At 39.9% G+C, this 13264-nt stretch overlaps 1 protein-coding gene across 1 annotated transcript; it reads right to left on the reverse strand.

Annotated features, from left to right (window-relative positions):
* Positions 1-733: 733 nt before the first annotated feature.
* Positions 734-9698, reverse strand: LOC132772064 (phospholipase A2-like). Its single transcript, XM_060770772.2, has 4 exons — positions 9283-9698; positions 4287-4452; positions 2898-3004; positions 734-1803 (listed from the first exon to the last, which is right to left on the reverse strand). Exons 1-4 carry the CDS (start codon positions 9320-9322, stop codon positions 1649-1651), a joined length of 468 nt encoding a protein of 155 aa, XP_060626755.1. The 5' UTR covers positions 9323-9698; the 3' UTR covers positions 734-1648.
* Between the last annotated feature and the right edge of the window lie 3566 nt (positions 9699-13264).

A 13264-nucleotide genomic window follows, 5' to 3' on the forward strand; every position in this document is an offset into this window, starting at 1 on the left:
ACCAGAAGCAACTTGCAGTTTCTCAAGTTGCTCCTGACATTGAAAAAAAGCTACTGGTATGTTGCTCATGTAATATATAAATATTACATACTGTATTACACACTGTAGAAGAAAATGAGCTAGTGAGGTTTGGGTGCCCAACTAGGACTCTGGAAATCTGAGTTCAAATCTCCACTTGGCCATGGAAACCCACTGAGAAACCTTGTGCAAGTCATACTCTCTGAGCCACAGAGGAAAGCAAGAGCAAACCCGATCTGAACAAATCTTGTCAAGAAAATCCCATAATATGTTTGCTTCAGGATTGCTGTTAAGTCAGGATATTTTTTTTTTCACATCAGGAGTGAATTTGCAAATCACTTCTGGTGTGAGAGCATTGGCCATCAGCAACGACATTGCCCAGGGGATGCCTCGATGTTTTTGATGTTTTAGTATCCTTGTGGGAGGCTTCTCTCATGTCCCTGCAGAGGGAGCTCAACCCGCTCTTCCCAGATTTGAACCACTGTCGGTCAGCAGTCCTGCCAGCACAAGAGTTTAACCCATTGTTAAAGTCATTAAAATGACTTGAAGGGACACAGCAACATGAAGAGAAATCTAATTGCATTGTACACAATGAAAGTTTACATTTGTACTAAATGCCTTCCAAGTATTTATCTGGAAAACTGGGAGTGGTGAGTACCTTGGGAAGAGAGAGAAGATGTAGCAGATGTGGGAAAGATAAACACTCCACTCACTATTTTGCACCTTCCAAAAGTTACATTTCTAAATGATTTTGAGTGAGGTCAGTACAAGTTCTTGTTATATGGCTGCACATCATATTCCACATCCATGTATCTGCTTCATCCCCCAGATTTTTGAGCAATCAAGAAGTATGCACCATGAGAATTATAATACAGAGGGCCTTAATGTAACTGAAACTTATATGGCCCATTTTAATCCACAGCTATTGCTACGTTTTATTGAATATTTTATTTAAATTACTTGGGTTTTTTATATACTGCTTTTATGTATATTTGTTTTATGTAATTGCCTATGCATTTTATTGTACTTGTATGTTCACAGCACTAAAATGTGTTTTTGTAAGCTTCCTCGAGTCCCTTTTGGGAGATGGTGGCAGGATAAAAATAAAGCTGTTGTTGTTTTTGTTGTTGTTGTTATTATTATTCCAGACTTTTTATTTCCATCAGCTGCGAATCTGCTATTTGCACTGGCTGCAGATCATTACTAAATAATAGTGATGTTAATGCAGACACATTGAAGCATGCATGTTCATGTTGCCACCATTTAATAATATGGGGCATGATAATCCACACTTTTTTGTATCTGTACAGGATCCCAAAACCAAACTCCCACAGATATAGCAGGTCCACTGCATATAATTCTATGATACATTTTTAGTCAGGTTCTCTGCATATCATACATTTTGTCTCTGACTAACCAAGTCAACTTGCATTTTAAAACATTTTCTGTAGTATACATTTTATGAATCAGGAGAGATAAAGTCATTATTTGACCTTTGATTTCAAGAGGAAAGACGATAACAAATAGTTTGTAAGTGCTATCTTCATTCAACTAGCTGAGTCAGGTCCAAGTTATTAGGGAGCCTAAAATTAAGAGAAAAATATAATGTTTCATTTCAAAAAACACACTCTCAGTGTCTTTTATAGCCACAGACAGGATAAGTGCGGCCACAAAAAACATTAGGCCAGAAGGCATATTGCTGGTTAAAATTTGAAGATCTCCAGCACTTGGCTGCATCTCTGTCACACTGGCACATTAATTTTTGGCATCTGTCCAGTGTTGGATCTGAAAAAGAGGATGACAGGAGGAATAGTTAAAGAAGAAATAGAACATAGATTGAGATGTTTAGATAAAGAGTGGGATACAAATATTTTAATAAAACAAAATAATAAATACTGAAGCAACCAATGTGTTTTGATTCCAGACATTTGTTACTTCATATGGCTGTGTGAGGTGGAAGAGTCCATGGGTCAGGATGGGTCTCAGATTTAATCAAAAACTATTTTCAGAAAATTGGTTCTGTTGGTAATTTGAAACACAATCATAAAACAACATGATTATCTTTCTATAAAACATTATCCGTATTTATATGTATAAGATCCATATGTTCCTCAAGCATGCCACCTTCTATTTTGTATACATATCAACATACATGAAGCACCATCACAGTCTGTAAGCAGTTGTTTGCTACTCCGTATGTGGTAGAGGCTCTTACATTCAAGCCAATGTTTCCTCCTAGTCTTTTCAAGACAAATCCATTGGCTAATCTCAGAATGAAAAGTGTCATTTAGAAGAGGCTGAGAGGAAAGGTTCTAAGAGAGGAATAATCTCCTTACTTTTATCCTTTGAATTAAAAGTAATACATATAATCCTGATTATCTGTCAGTAGGTATTAAAATGTAACCACATCAAATGCCCTTGAAAAGCACTGCCTTTTTTTAAAAAAAAAGGAAAAGTAAACTACTTATTTATTTGTCTAAACTCTTCTATTTTAAAGTCTCATACCATGTTTGTCTGGGTGTTTTACCAAACTAGGATGTAGAGCGGTTCTAACCTGGGTTAGTATATTTGGTCCTCCATAAACTAGATGTGAACTAGATTAGTTTGTGTTAGGTTTTGTTTTAACAGGACTTTGACTATTTAAGTGTCTTTGTTTAGAAGTAATTTGTATAATAGTTTTTTAATGGCATAAATTGTCAATTTCAACCACTGCACAGCATTTTCTTGAATCTTTGCAGGCACTTATAATGCCTCTCTGAGAATAAAGCTAAATTTACCTCTTTTAAAGCATCTGCATATATTTATATCCCCAAACCTCTGAACTGCTCCCTCCTAAAAGAAAGTGAATAAATGCAATGACATTAAAATCGGTCTCTTACCACATATTACATGATTGTCCTTACAAGTCCATTTGTATCTGCGTATCATAGGACTACAGCCTTGTTCCTGTGCAAAGCCGTAACAGCAGTCATGGGCATGGCAGCACCTTTGAGCAATAGAAGTGGGTTCACATATGTTATATTTTGTGATGAATGCTTAAGGACACAATAAAGGTAAAACTACAGGCAATGCAGAAATAAAGTCTCTCTTTAGTTGAAAACTTGCTGTTCTGCCCAGGATAAACCAACAGTGCATCTAATGCTTTTATTGGCACCAAGGCGACTTTTTGTAGGGGTTTTACGGCACAGAATTTGTCTTCTGGAAGAACTTCACTAGGTACACATAGTAACAAGGGTTTGATAGATACAAACACACAGCTAGTATTGTGGATGGCAAAGTAACTGAAGCAAGAATTAAACGAATCAAATTAACTCCACGTGAGATTTGAATGGTTCCAAATCAAACAAGGGCACACAATAACACACTTCTTCGCGCACTGCATTCTCTCAATTTAGCAACATGATAGTGTCATCCAACATAATAAAGGGCAGGTTTCTCTAATCCAGTAGTTCCCAGCCTTTTTTGACCAGGAACCATTTGACCAGGGACCATTTTGATCAGGAACCACTCTCCCACATTAGTACGAAGAGGGTTACGGATCGGTTTTTGGATGTTTTCAGATTTGGTTTGGTTACTTGGGGTGCTGATTCAAAAAACTGCATTCGATAGACCTCATCAGCTTTTGTTTCTGATACACAACATATGCTATCCAGTAGTCGCCATCTGCCCGCCCATAGAAAACCATATTTAATAATCTAGAGCTGATGTGGCCTATCCAATGCAATTTTATGAATCAGTACCCCAAATAACCCTAGGAGCAGGTATAAAATGAAGACATCAAGAAAAAAATGGTTTTTTAATTGTTGTGCTGTGTTATTATTTGTGGATATTGTTCATGCTCGGCACTATATGAGGGTTTTGCAAGACCAGTTGTTCTTATTGCAATGATATAGTAACAGTGAGGCCGCGGACCATATTTTAGTTCTTGCAGACCACAGGTTGGGAACCGCTGCTCTAATCCAGTAACATTGTCATTCTTACTCCTCATTCCTAAATTTGTTGTAAGTTTCAGACCTTGACAAAGTCCCTCTCCCCTTTTTCTTTTCTTTTTGAACTACGAGTCTCAGAACCATGAGGTGGGATTCATGCTATATTACAGTAAAGGACATTTGCCCAGCTCTTGATTGATTTTCTCCTCCAATGTGTTCTACAGTTGTTCTTCCCAACCAATAAATCCTGACACCATATAAAAGCTTTAAATAAAGTGGGAACCCAACTGAAGAAGTGAATGGAAATATGACATTTCAGGATGCAAATGATGCCCTTACCAGTCTGTTTCGTCCTTGGGCCATCCTCTTCCTCCTTGGCCACAGTAGCACCCATAACCTAGATACATCAAAGCAAAACGGCCTGTGGTGCATTGTAAGGCTCCAGACAATTCAATGATTCCTCTTTTGTGTAAAGAATGGGTCTTTCCAAGAACACTATTCCAAACTGTAAAGATAGGGACACGATTTTATTGCATTTGAAATTTAAAAAATTACAACAAAATCCTTGCTTTATCTCTTTTTACACTTTCCAATTCGAGTTCCAAATTGATTCATACATTATGGCACATTCAGAGGCTACAGTGAGGAATTTATCACAACAGGCAGTCAAGTCACAGTTACAGCAAGACGAGAGCATCTTTGGCTGGGACTTATCATATGATTCTACTATCTGATACGTCCCACTGTTACCCTCTTGTAAATGAGATTTGCCTCCTTTGTGTGATACTCTTAAGTCATCATTCAGCCGAGTTCGCAGGTTCATGCATTCTTCTGTCCAATCCTTTCCTCTTCTGGCATAAATGAATAGCAATTCAAAACTATTCACTGAGGTTAATGTGAACCAAGCTTTGAACAGACCAGTTTTAAGTCATGGTTTAGAATCATAGAATCATAGAGTTGGAAGAGACCTCATGGGTCATCCAGTCCAAACCACTGCCAAGAAACAGGAAAATCGCAATCAAAGCACTCCCGACAGATGGCCATCCAGCCTTTGCTTAAGAGCCTCCAAAGAAGGAGCCTCCACCACACTCCGGGGCAGAGAGTTCCACTGCTGAACAGCTCTCACAGTCAAGAAGTTCTTCCTCACGTTCAGGTGGAATCTCCTTTCTTGTAGTTTGAAGCCATTGTTCCGCCTCCTGGTCTCCGGGGCAGCAGAAAACAAGCTTGCTCCCTCCTCCCTATGACATCCCCTCACATATTTATACATGGCCATCATGTCTCCTCTCAGCCTTCTCTTTTTCAGGCTAAACATGCCCAGCTCTTGAAGCCGCTTCTCATAGAGCTTGTTCTCCAGACCCTTAATCATTTTAGTTGCCCTCCTCTGGACACAATCCAGTTTGTCAACATTTCCCTTCAATTGTGGTGCCCAGAATTGGACACAATATTCCAGGTGTGGTCAGACGAAGGCAGAATTGAGGGGTAGCATGACCTCCCTGAATCTAGTTTAATCATGTGGTTCTTACTGTGGGCATCTACATCCAGGGCATGTGACTGAGGGCATTTTCTTTGGCATTCAGATCTCACCTGATAATTAGGTTCCAACAAAAACTCAGAAACCTTTTTACGTCAATGCAACTAACTGCCCATTGTTAAGACGAAAGAAAATATGGAGAGATTTGTAATGGAAACAAGCATTTTGGTCAACAATTGCTTCAGAATAGTCTCCTGCCTGCCTTCAAAACCCTATACAACTATATTCTGAAACAAAAAAAAAAGTTTACATTTTTGGCCATGCTGTTAAAGGAGAAGAGATGAGGCCAAGATAGCTTCCCATGAAAAGGTGGTTCAATTTGTAGGAGCTATGAAAAAGATATTCCTCTTTCGTGCCTTCCCAAACATCACCATGAGGATGATGGGCCTGAGATAAAACCTTCTCTGAAAGACTCGAGCAGGCTTACATAGTCTTGTGGAGAGTCTTAACTCAAACTATACACAGTTGTATAGTTCATAATTTGCACTTCAGATTATTCCTGGAAATTAAAATGTATTTTCATTTGTCATTTATTTATTTGTTTATTTTATGTTCTGTCTTTCTTTCAACATAGGGTCAAAGGAGGGTCACATCATAATTTTTTTTAAAAGTACATCTAAGAATTCCTAAGGCAAGAAAGTTAATAGACAGTTAAATAACTGATCACATTAAAACACCGGAACTTTAAAACTATGTAACATTATTTAAACATATGGCAATATTAATCAAGGTTTCCAAACAAAGATTTCTGGTTTCTTATATTTCTTGGGACACTGCAAATTAAAGCATTCATGATGAGAACAATATCTAAAATATGTTGTTGAAGGCTTTCATGGCCGGAATCACTGGGTTGCTGTAAGTTTTCTGGGCTATATGGCCATGTTCAAGAAGCATTCTCTCCTGACGTTTCGCCCTCATCTGTGGTAGGCATCCTCAGAGGTTGTAAGATCTTTGGAAACTAGTCAAATGGGGTTTATATATCTGTAGAATATCTACAGTGGGGAAAAGAACTCTTGTTTTAGGAAAGTGAGAATGTAGCAATTGCCAACCTTGATTAGCATTGAATAGCCTTGGAGCTTCAAAACCTGGCTGCTTCCTGCCTGGGGGAATCCTTTGTTGGGAGGTGACAGGAAATTATCAGGGCCAGCTAACACCTCCCAACAAAAGATTCCCCCCTCAGGCAGGAGGCAGCTGGGCTTTGAAGCTGCAAGGCTATTCAATGCTAATCAAGGTTGGCAATTGCAATATTCACACTAGCCTCAGACAGACAAGAGTTCTTTCTCCCACCCTGGACATTCCACAGATATACAAAACCCCACTTGTCTAGTTTCCCACAGACCTCACAACCTCTGAGGATGCCTGCCACAGATATGGGGGTGAAACTTCAGGAGAGAATACTTCTGGAACTTGGCCATACAGACTAGAAAACTCACAGCAACCCAATATCTAAAATATTATGAATTGTTATAATAAAAAAATCATTGCTTTATTGTCTCCCTTCTCAAAGTTATTTACAGATTTTCTTCTCATTTAGAGACATGTATTAAACAAACATATTTCATTCTTGCTAACCTGAAAAAAATTCTCAACCGTTTCTAAGAAAGTGATAGGACTTAAGTCTTTATATCCCAAAGACATGTAGTTAAAACATTTTGCATAATACAAAACCCAACAAACAGGCTTGAGAGACAAAATTGCCTCTGCATTGGAAACCTGAAAAAGTGACCACCTCTAAACTTTAATAAGGTCAGGGCTCTTAAAACAAAAAGCAAGTAAAGAGCACTATGTTTATACAGACTGGGTGTTGTTTCCAAGAAATACCTTGGAAATCTGATAAGCATTCTTGAAAATATAATAGTTGCTTTGTACAACTTAGCATTCAAACAGTTTTTTAAAATGGGTTGTTGTAGGGGTTTTTTTTTTTTTTGCTATATGGGCATGTTCTAGAGGCATTCTCTCCTGACGTTTCGCCTGCATCTATGGCAAGCATCCTCAGAGCTAGTGAGGTCTGTTGGAACTAAGAAAAGGGGTTTATGTATCTGTGGATTGACCAGGGTGGGACAAAGGACTCTTCTCTGTTGGAGCTAGGTGTGAATGTTTCAACGACCACCTTGATTAGCATTTGATGGCCTGGCTGTTGTTTGGTGTGGCTTATTAGTGCCTGGGGCAATCTTTTGTTGAGAGGCGATTAGATGTCCCAGATTGTTTCCCCTCTGTTGTTTTGCTAATTTTTTAAATCGTTTTTTAAAAAATCAAGATGCATAATAAATGGCAATTTTATAAAAAAAACAAAAAGCAGTAAGAAAATAATGGCTGTAGGGCACTGTATTATGAACAAATATACATATTAACCCTCACATGAAGTGGGCAAATATATATGCACATACCCAAAATATATTCATATTATTATAAATTATGCATCACATCCCTTGATCTTGAAAGAATTCCCAAGAGAGGAGGATATGACATTTCAACCCCATCCTGTGCTCATTCCTTCCATAACCTGGTAAAATTCCTTAGTTGGGTTGCTGTGAGTTTTCCGGACTGTATGGCCATGTTCCAGAAGCATTCTTTCTTATAGAAAGGGCAGTCCTTTCTTCAAATAACCATTTAATTGAATTATTCTTTTTATATTATTTATTTACTTCATTTTCACACCCAAGGGGACTCAAGACGGCTTACAGCTCTGGCAAGAATTCAATGCCAGTCAAAACCAACAATAAACAATAAAAACATTCCACAGTTGAAACAATTAACAATTAATCAATAAAACAGAATGCATATTAAAAACATATGAGGTGCATAGTTAGATTCATCCAATTACCTTGCATAGGAAAAGCACTACAGCTAAGGAAATTTTACTAAGAAAGCACAGAAGGCTCTGTGTCTTCTACTACAGGGCTAGACAGATCGCTAAGAATTATCACATAACAAAAATGTGCCATGCAAATTAGACAGCATGCCATAAATTTATAACAGAAGGTTTTCTGACATCTACACTGGCAGGCATCAAGCTGTAGTAAATATTCCAGGAGCCTTAAATAAGTAAAAAGTCTGGCAATGACAACTTGACAAAGTTCTGCTGTGTGCCAGCCTGTGCCGTGGAAAGCCACAATCTCAGAAGCACAAATGGGAAAAGTTCCTTTTTTGGACTACAACTCCCAGAATGTGCAGAATAGGCAGGTGCTATATGCTTACCTATATATTTTACATTTGTTGCCTTTCCCCTTTCTTCCTTTCAACTATAGACGAGTGAAACTACCTACTGAAAACATCACAGATTTAAAGGATGGAGACCAAACAAAGGCAATCATTCAAATATGAGAACTGCATAAGTCAACATGCCAGAATACCCAAAGCCAAGCTATTCTATTGACCTAATTTCACCGAAGGAGTTTTCAGTATCTAGGAATAGCCATGGCTTGGTCCTAGTGAACTAAAATAAGTATACTTCATTTGACTGGGCTTCATGCCACCTTGGAGGTTTAAGGATATTTCTTTTACTTATGCATTTTTGAACACAATGAGACCTGTCTGGTTTTCTTTACACACTGACATGCTACACAGTTAACATGCAAACAATCAGTATCTGGAAGCTTAGGATGTGTCATACAATACCAATGTGGGAAAAATAAGCTTACTCACCTGTCCAAGAGCTGTTTGCTTTTCCTGCACAGAATTTTGTAAAGATCAGTAATGAATCCTCTGCATTGGGTGGGAGAAAACAGGAGGAGAGTGCAAAGGGGTAGGTGTTTTGAGGACATCAGCAGTCAGATCATTTCAGGTGCCTTAAGTTTTACTCACCTGTCGGAAACAGCAGCAGGGTCACCAGCCGGGCTTCCATTCGGAGGTCAACTCAGTGCGACCCCCACCCTCTCTCTTGCACACTCATAGGCTGTTTAGAGTCTCCCTGTAATTCTGCTGTCAAACTAAGCCAAGGAGTGGGTGTGTATAAACAGTCTTTCCAGGCTGCTCCGCTACAGTCTACTCTCAGAGCTAAATATATGCATATGCAGTTAAAAGGTGAGACACTTCTTTCCGTCCTGCCAAATGCCCACTGCTCAGACACTGAGGGAAGGCCCAGTTCTCGGAGGCGGCCTCCTGCCAACCAGGTTCAATGCCTCTATGTGCACGTTGTTCCTTTTTGGGAGGGGCTGTAAGGAGGGAATTAGGCTGAAAAGATCTCTCCGACAGGTTTAGATACTGCAGCCACTAAGCCAGAGTTCCTTTCCTAAGCTGTTTGCTTACAGTCCCCAACTGACCCCTTCAGTGTTGCTTCACCTCTCTGACTGTGCCAGCCTCACATTTACAACTGAAAAAGTTTATAAAACTAGCAGTGTTTTTTTTAGTTTTTTAAAAAAATCAAAAACAAAACTCACAAAAGGATCTCTTTCCTCCAAATACTTGAACTTTGCAAACTTATTAAACTTATTCAAGTAATTCAGACAAGCTAGGAAAAGTTCACTGGGCTCTCTTTTGATCCTTACCTCATTTACATCCCTTGACTTGGTTCCTACCAGATGTTGGACTACAACTCCCATTGCCCCTAGCCAGCCTAGCCACATGAATTTACATGAATCAAATATAAGCTATACAGGCAGCCCTTCACATTCGCTGGGGTTAGGGGCACAGTATCCTTGTGAAAGTGAAAAAATGTAATAAATAAATTGCTATCCCCCCACCCCCAAATAACACCTTTCTGGAAATTTCCAGGTCTTCCAGCGTGAAGATCTATGGTCAATTTCAACTGGAATCAGACTGGAGAGACTAGACATTCCTAGAGAAATATTCCCTCTGAAAATCTCTAGGTCCTCAAGAATCTCTGGAGGAATCATAAAGTGATACTGGAGGACCTACAGATAACATTTTTATCATATTTATGAATACTCAAATCCCCAAAAGTCGAAACCACAAATGTGGAGAAACAAAAGTAAAATCAGCCCTTCACATTTGCTGTGCTTAGTGGTGCAGGACTCTCGCAAATGTAGAAAGTGTGCTTCTTTATTTTTACCTGGGAGAACACTTCTCTAGGAATCTCTAGGTTCTCCAGTGAGGTTCTGTGGTCAGCTTCTTCAGGACCATAGAGTTGTGCTGGAGGATCTAGACCAGTGGTTCTCAACCTGTGGGTCCCCAGATGTTTTGGCCTTCAACTCTCAGAAATCCTAACAGTTGGTAAACTGTTTCTAGTGAAGTGTTCTCTTTAGGGATCTTTAGGTTCCCCAGCATAAATCTATGATCTATTTTTGGCCATTGTTGACCACAGAGGCTTTCTGGAGGAACAAAGATTCCTAGAAATACCATATTAATCAAATCTATGGATTATCACATCTGCAAAGGTTATACCTGGACACGTGGAGGAGCATTTAAATACTGAAAACTGTGTTTGGAGATGAAGCACTAAATGGAATTTCCAATGGCACAAAAACAAATTTAGCAATAGAATAGGTAGATATGACTCTTAGCCATGGGCTAATGCCAATAAATCAGAGACAGTGGGCACCCTTTGAATACCAAATGTGTAAGAAAAAAGAGCCATACCTAGCATTGTTCTCTACCATTCCCATTACACCTATGATACATCTTAAAACTAGATGCTATTGTTATTGGGGGAAGAAACACCAAAACGTTCTAGAAACTTGAAATATGCAGAATAACACAAATACTGTAATTTAAGCCTATCTGTCTTTTTGAAATGGTGTGGGGAACTCTTGGTGGAATTTGAAACATTTCCAGGATTTCATTAGCGAGCAGTAAACTTTGGATTGCAAAATAAATGATATAAACTTGCTCTGACATTACCATGGAGATTCAAGGGAGGTTGTCAGTATAATAGAGCTGAAGAGAAATAGCAGGATATAGGAATGATTTAAGAAGGAGTAAACTTTTACTAGAAGGTGACAAGAAAACAAGGGCCAAGATCCTGCCTCAGGAGATGGATTAGAAAGTTCTACATAGGCAAGACTATGTTGTGTCTTCCCTTCACATTCTCACTTACTACCTCATCAGACGGGTCAGTTTGCCAGTGATACACTGCTTCTCCTCCATTTTCAGCACAAAGTCCTTCACACGATCCACAGGCACTTCCAGTCAGGCTTGGTGCTGAAAAGGGAGTGGAAGCAGTGGACACCGCCATCACAACAACACAGATGCATTGCCATGTTTCCTTCCCAGCAATGGGGGGAAACCGGGCAGCAACACTTCCCCCAATGCGATGAGGGGCAAGGTAAGGCAGACAATGCGGGGCATGGAGCAGCAGCTTCTCCACACCCCTCACTGTGGGCTATAGACTGATCCCGATGCAGGGCTAATCCATGGGCCTTTTTGATGAGGTCATCAGTCTCTCAACAAGAACATTTACTGGCCAATGGAGAGTAGTAGCCAATGACAGAGAAGCATCCAATTATGTATCTGTAGATGAACATACACCAACAGGCATGATCCAAGATGTCCTGGAAATCTCATGAGGTCTTGGCTGACATTCAGTTAAGGAAACATAGCTAGAGGCTTCTCCACTGCCTCCCTTGCACTCCACCAGACAGTAAATGGTACTGTTTGTTGTGGCTGCAGCAGCTAAGAAGTGGTTAAGTGAGGAATTTGGCTGTTCTGCAACTGGTAGATGGCATATGTTCAGTATCTCAAAAGTTAGAACTGATAGGGAAAAACTGGCATCATTTTTGGAATCAGCAGATCAAATATACACAGAAAAAAGACTAACATTTGAGGCACTTAAATGTGTGTGGGTCAGTGTTATTATTGTGTGCCTTTGCGTTATTTCCGACCTATGATGACCTTAGGCCAGAGCTGCACAATATACAGCCCATGGGCCACTTCTGGCCTGGTAAAGGATTCATGCACCCCATGAAAAAAGAAAGCAAAGATGCAATGAGTGCTTGCTGGAAAAGGGGAGGCATCCTTTTCCAGATTGGTGGTGGCAAGAGAGCATGGGAACCAACCAAGGGGCATGAAAAGTCCAAGGGACATGAAAAGAATAGTGGCCTTTTCTCAGCCCCAGGTGGCAGCGAGAGTCCTCCTTTTACCCTTTGCCCAGTTTTGTATGGCAGCAGCATGCAGCATGTACACAAGGATGGTCAAGAATTCTTTTTTGGGAGATAAACCAACCAATAACAAGCAAATGCTTCTGTTGGAGTCAGCCAATCAGGAATGTGAGCCTCTGTCATGCTTAGCAGCATGGAAAGTCTGACCCAATGCTATGGAAAGTCTGACCCAATGGCATGTGATCCTTCTCCACCCAATGGCATGTGATCCTTCTCCACCTACCCCCTTTTAAATCTTCAGACTGGGGCATTTGCAGGCCTCATCTAGGCAGCAAGCTATTTGCCTTCTGGGTTGCTATGAGTTTTCCAGGCTGTATGGCTATGTTCCAATGCTTCTGGAAACATTGCCATCCAGCCCAGAAAACTCACAGCAACCCAGTTATTCCGGCCATGAAAGCCTTCGACAACATATTTGCCATCAGCTGGGTAGAGAGGAAAGAATCTGACTTCTTCTCATCTCATAAAAGTCACTTTTGGACAACAACTTGTAGAATCCCCAAGTCAGTGTGGTCACTGATATCATTGCATGGAAGATTCTGGGCATTATAGGCTAAAAGTGACTGGGTCTGTTCATGTAGTAATTTCTGATATGACCAGGTTCTCCCAGTTCAATGTCATAGGGTGCATATACACTTCTTAATGCAGTTTGGCACCACTATAACTTCTATGACCTCATCCTATGAAATCCTGGATAAATATCTCGGCAAATTCTAGAATTCCAGAGTCCCATA

Source organism: Anolis sagrei, chromosome 3 (genome assembly GCF_037176765.1).
Source record: "Anolis sagrei isolate rAnoSag1 chromosome 3, rAnoSag1.mat, whole genome shotgun sequence".
Classification (NCBI taxonomy): Eukaryota; Metazoa; Chordata; class Lepidosauria; order Squamata; family Dactyloidae; genus Anolis; species Anolis sagrei.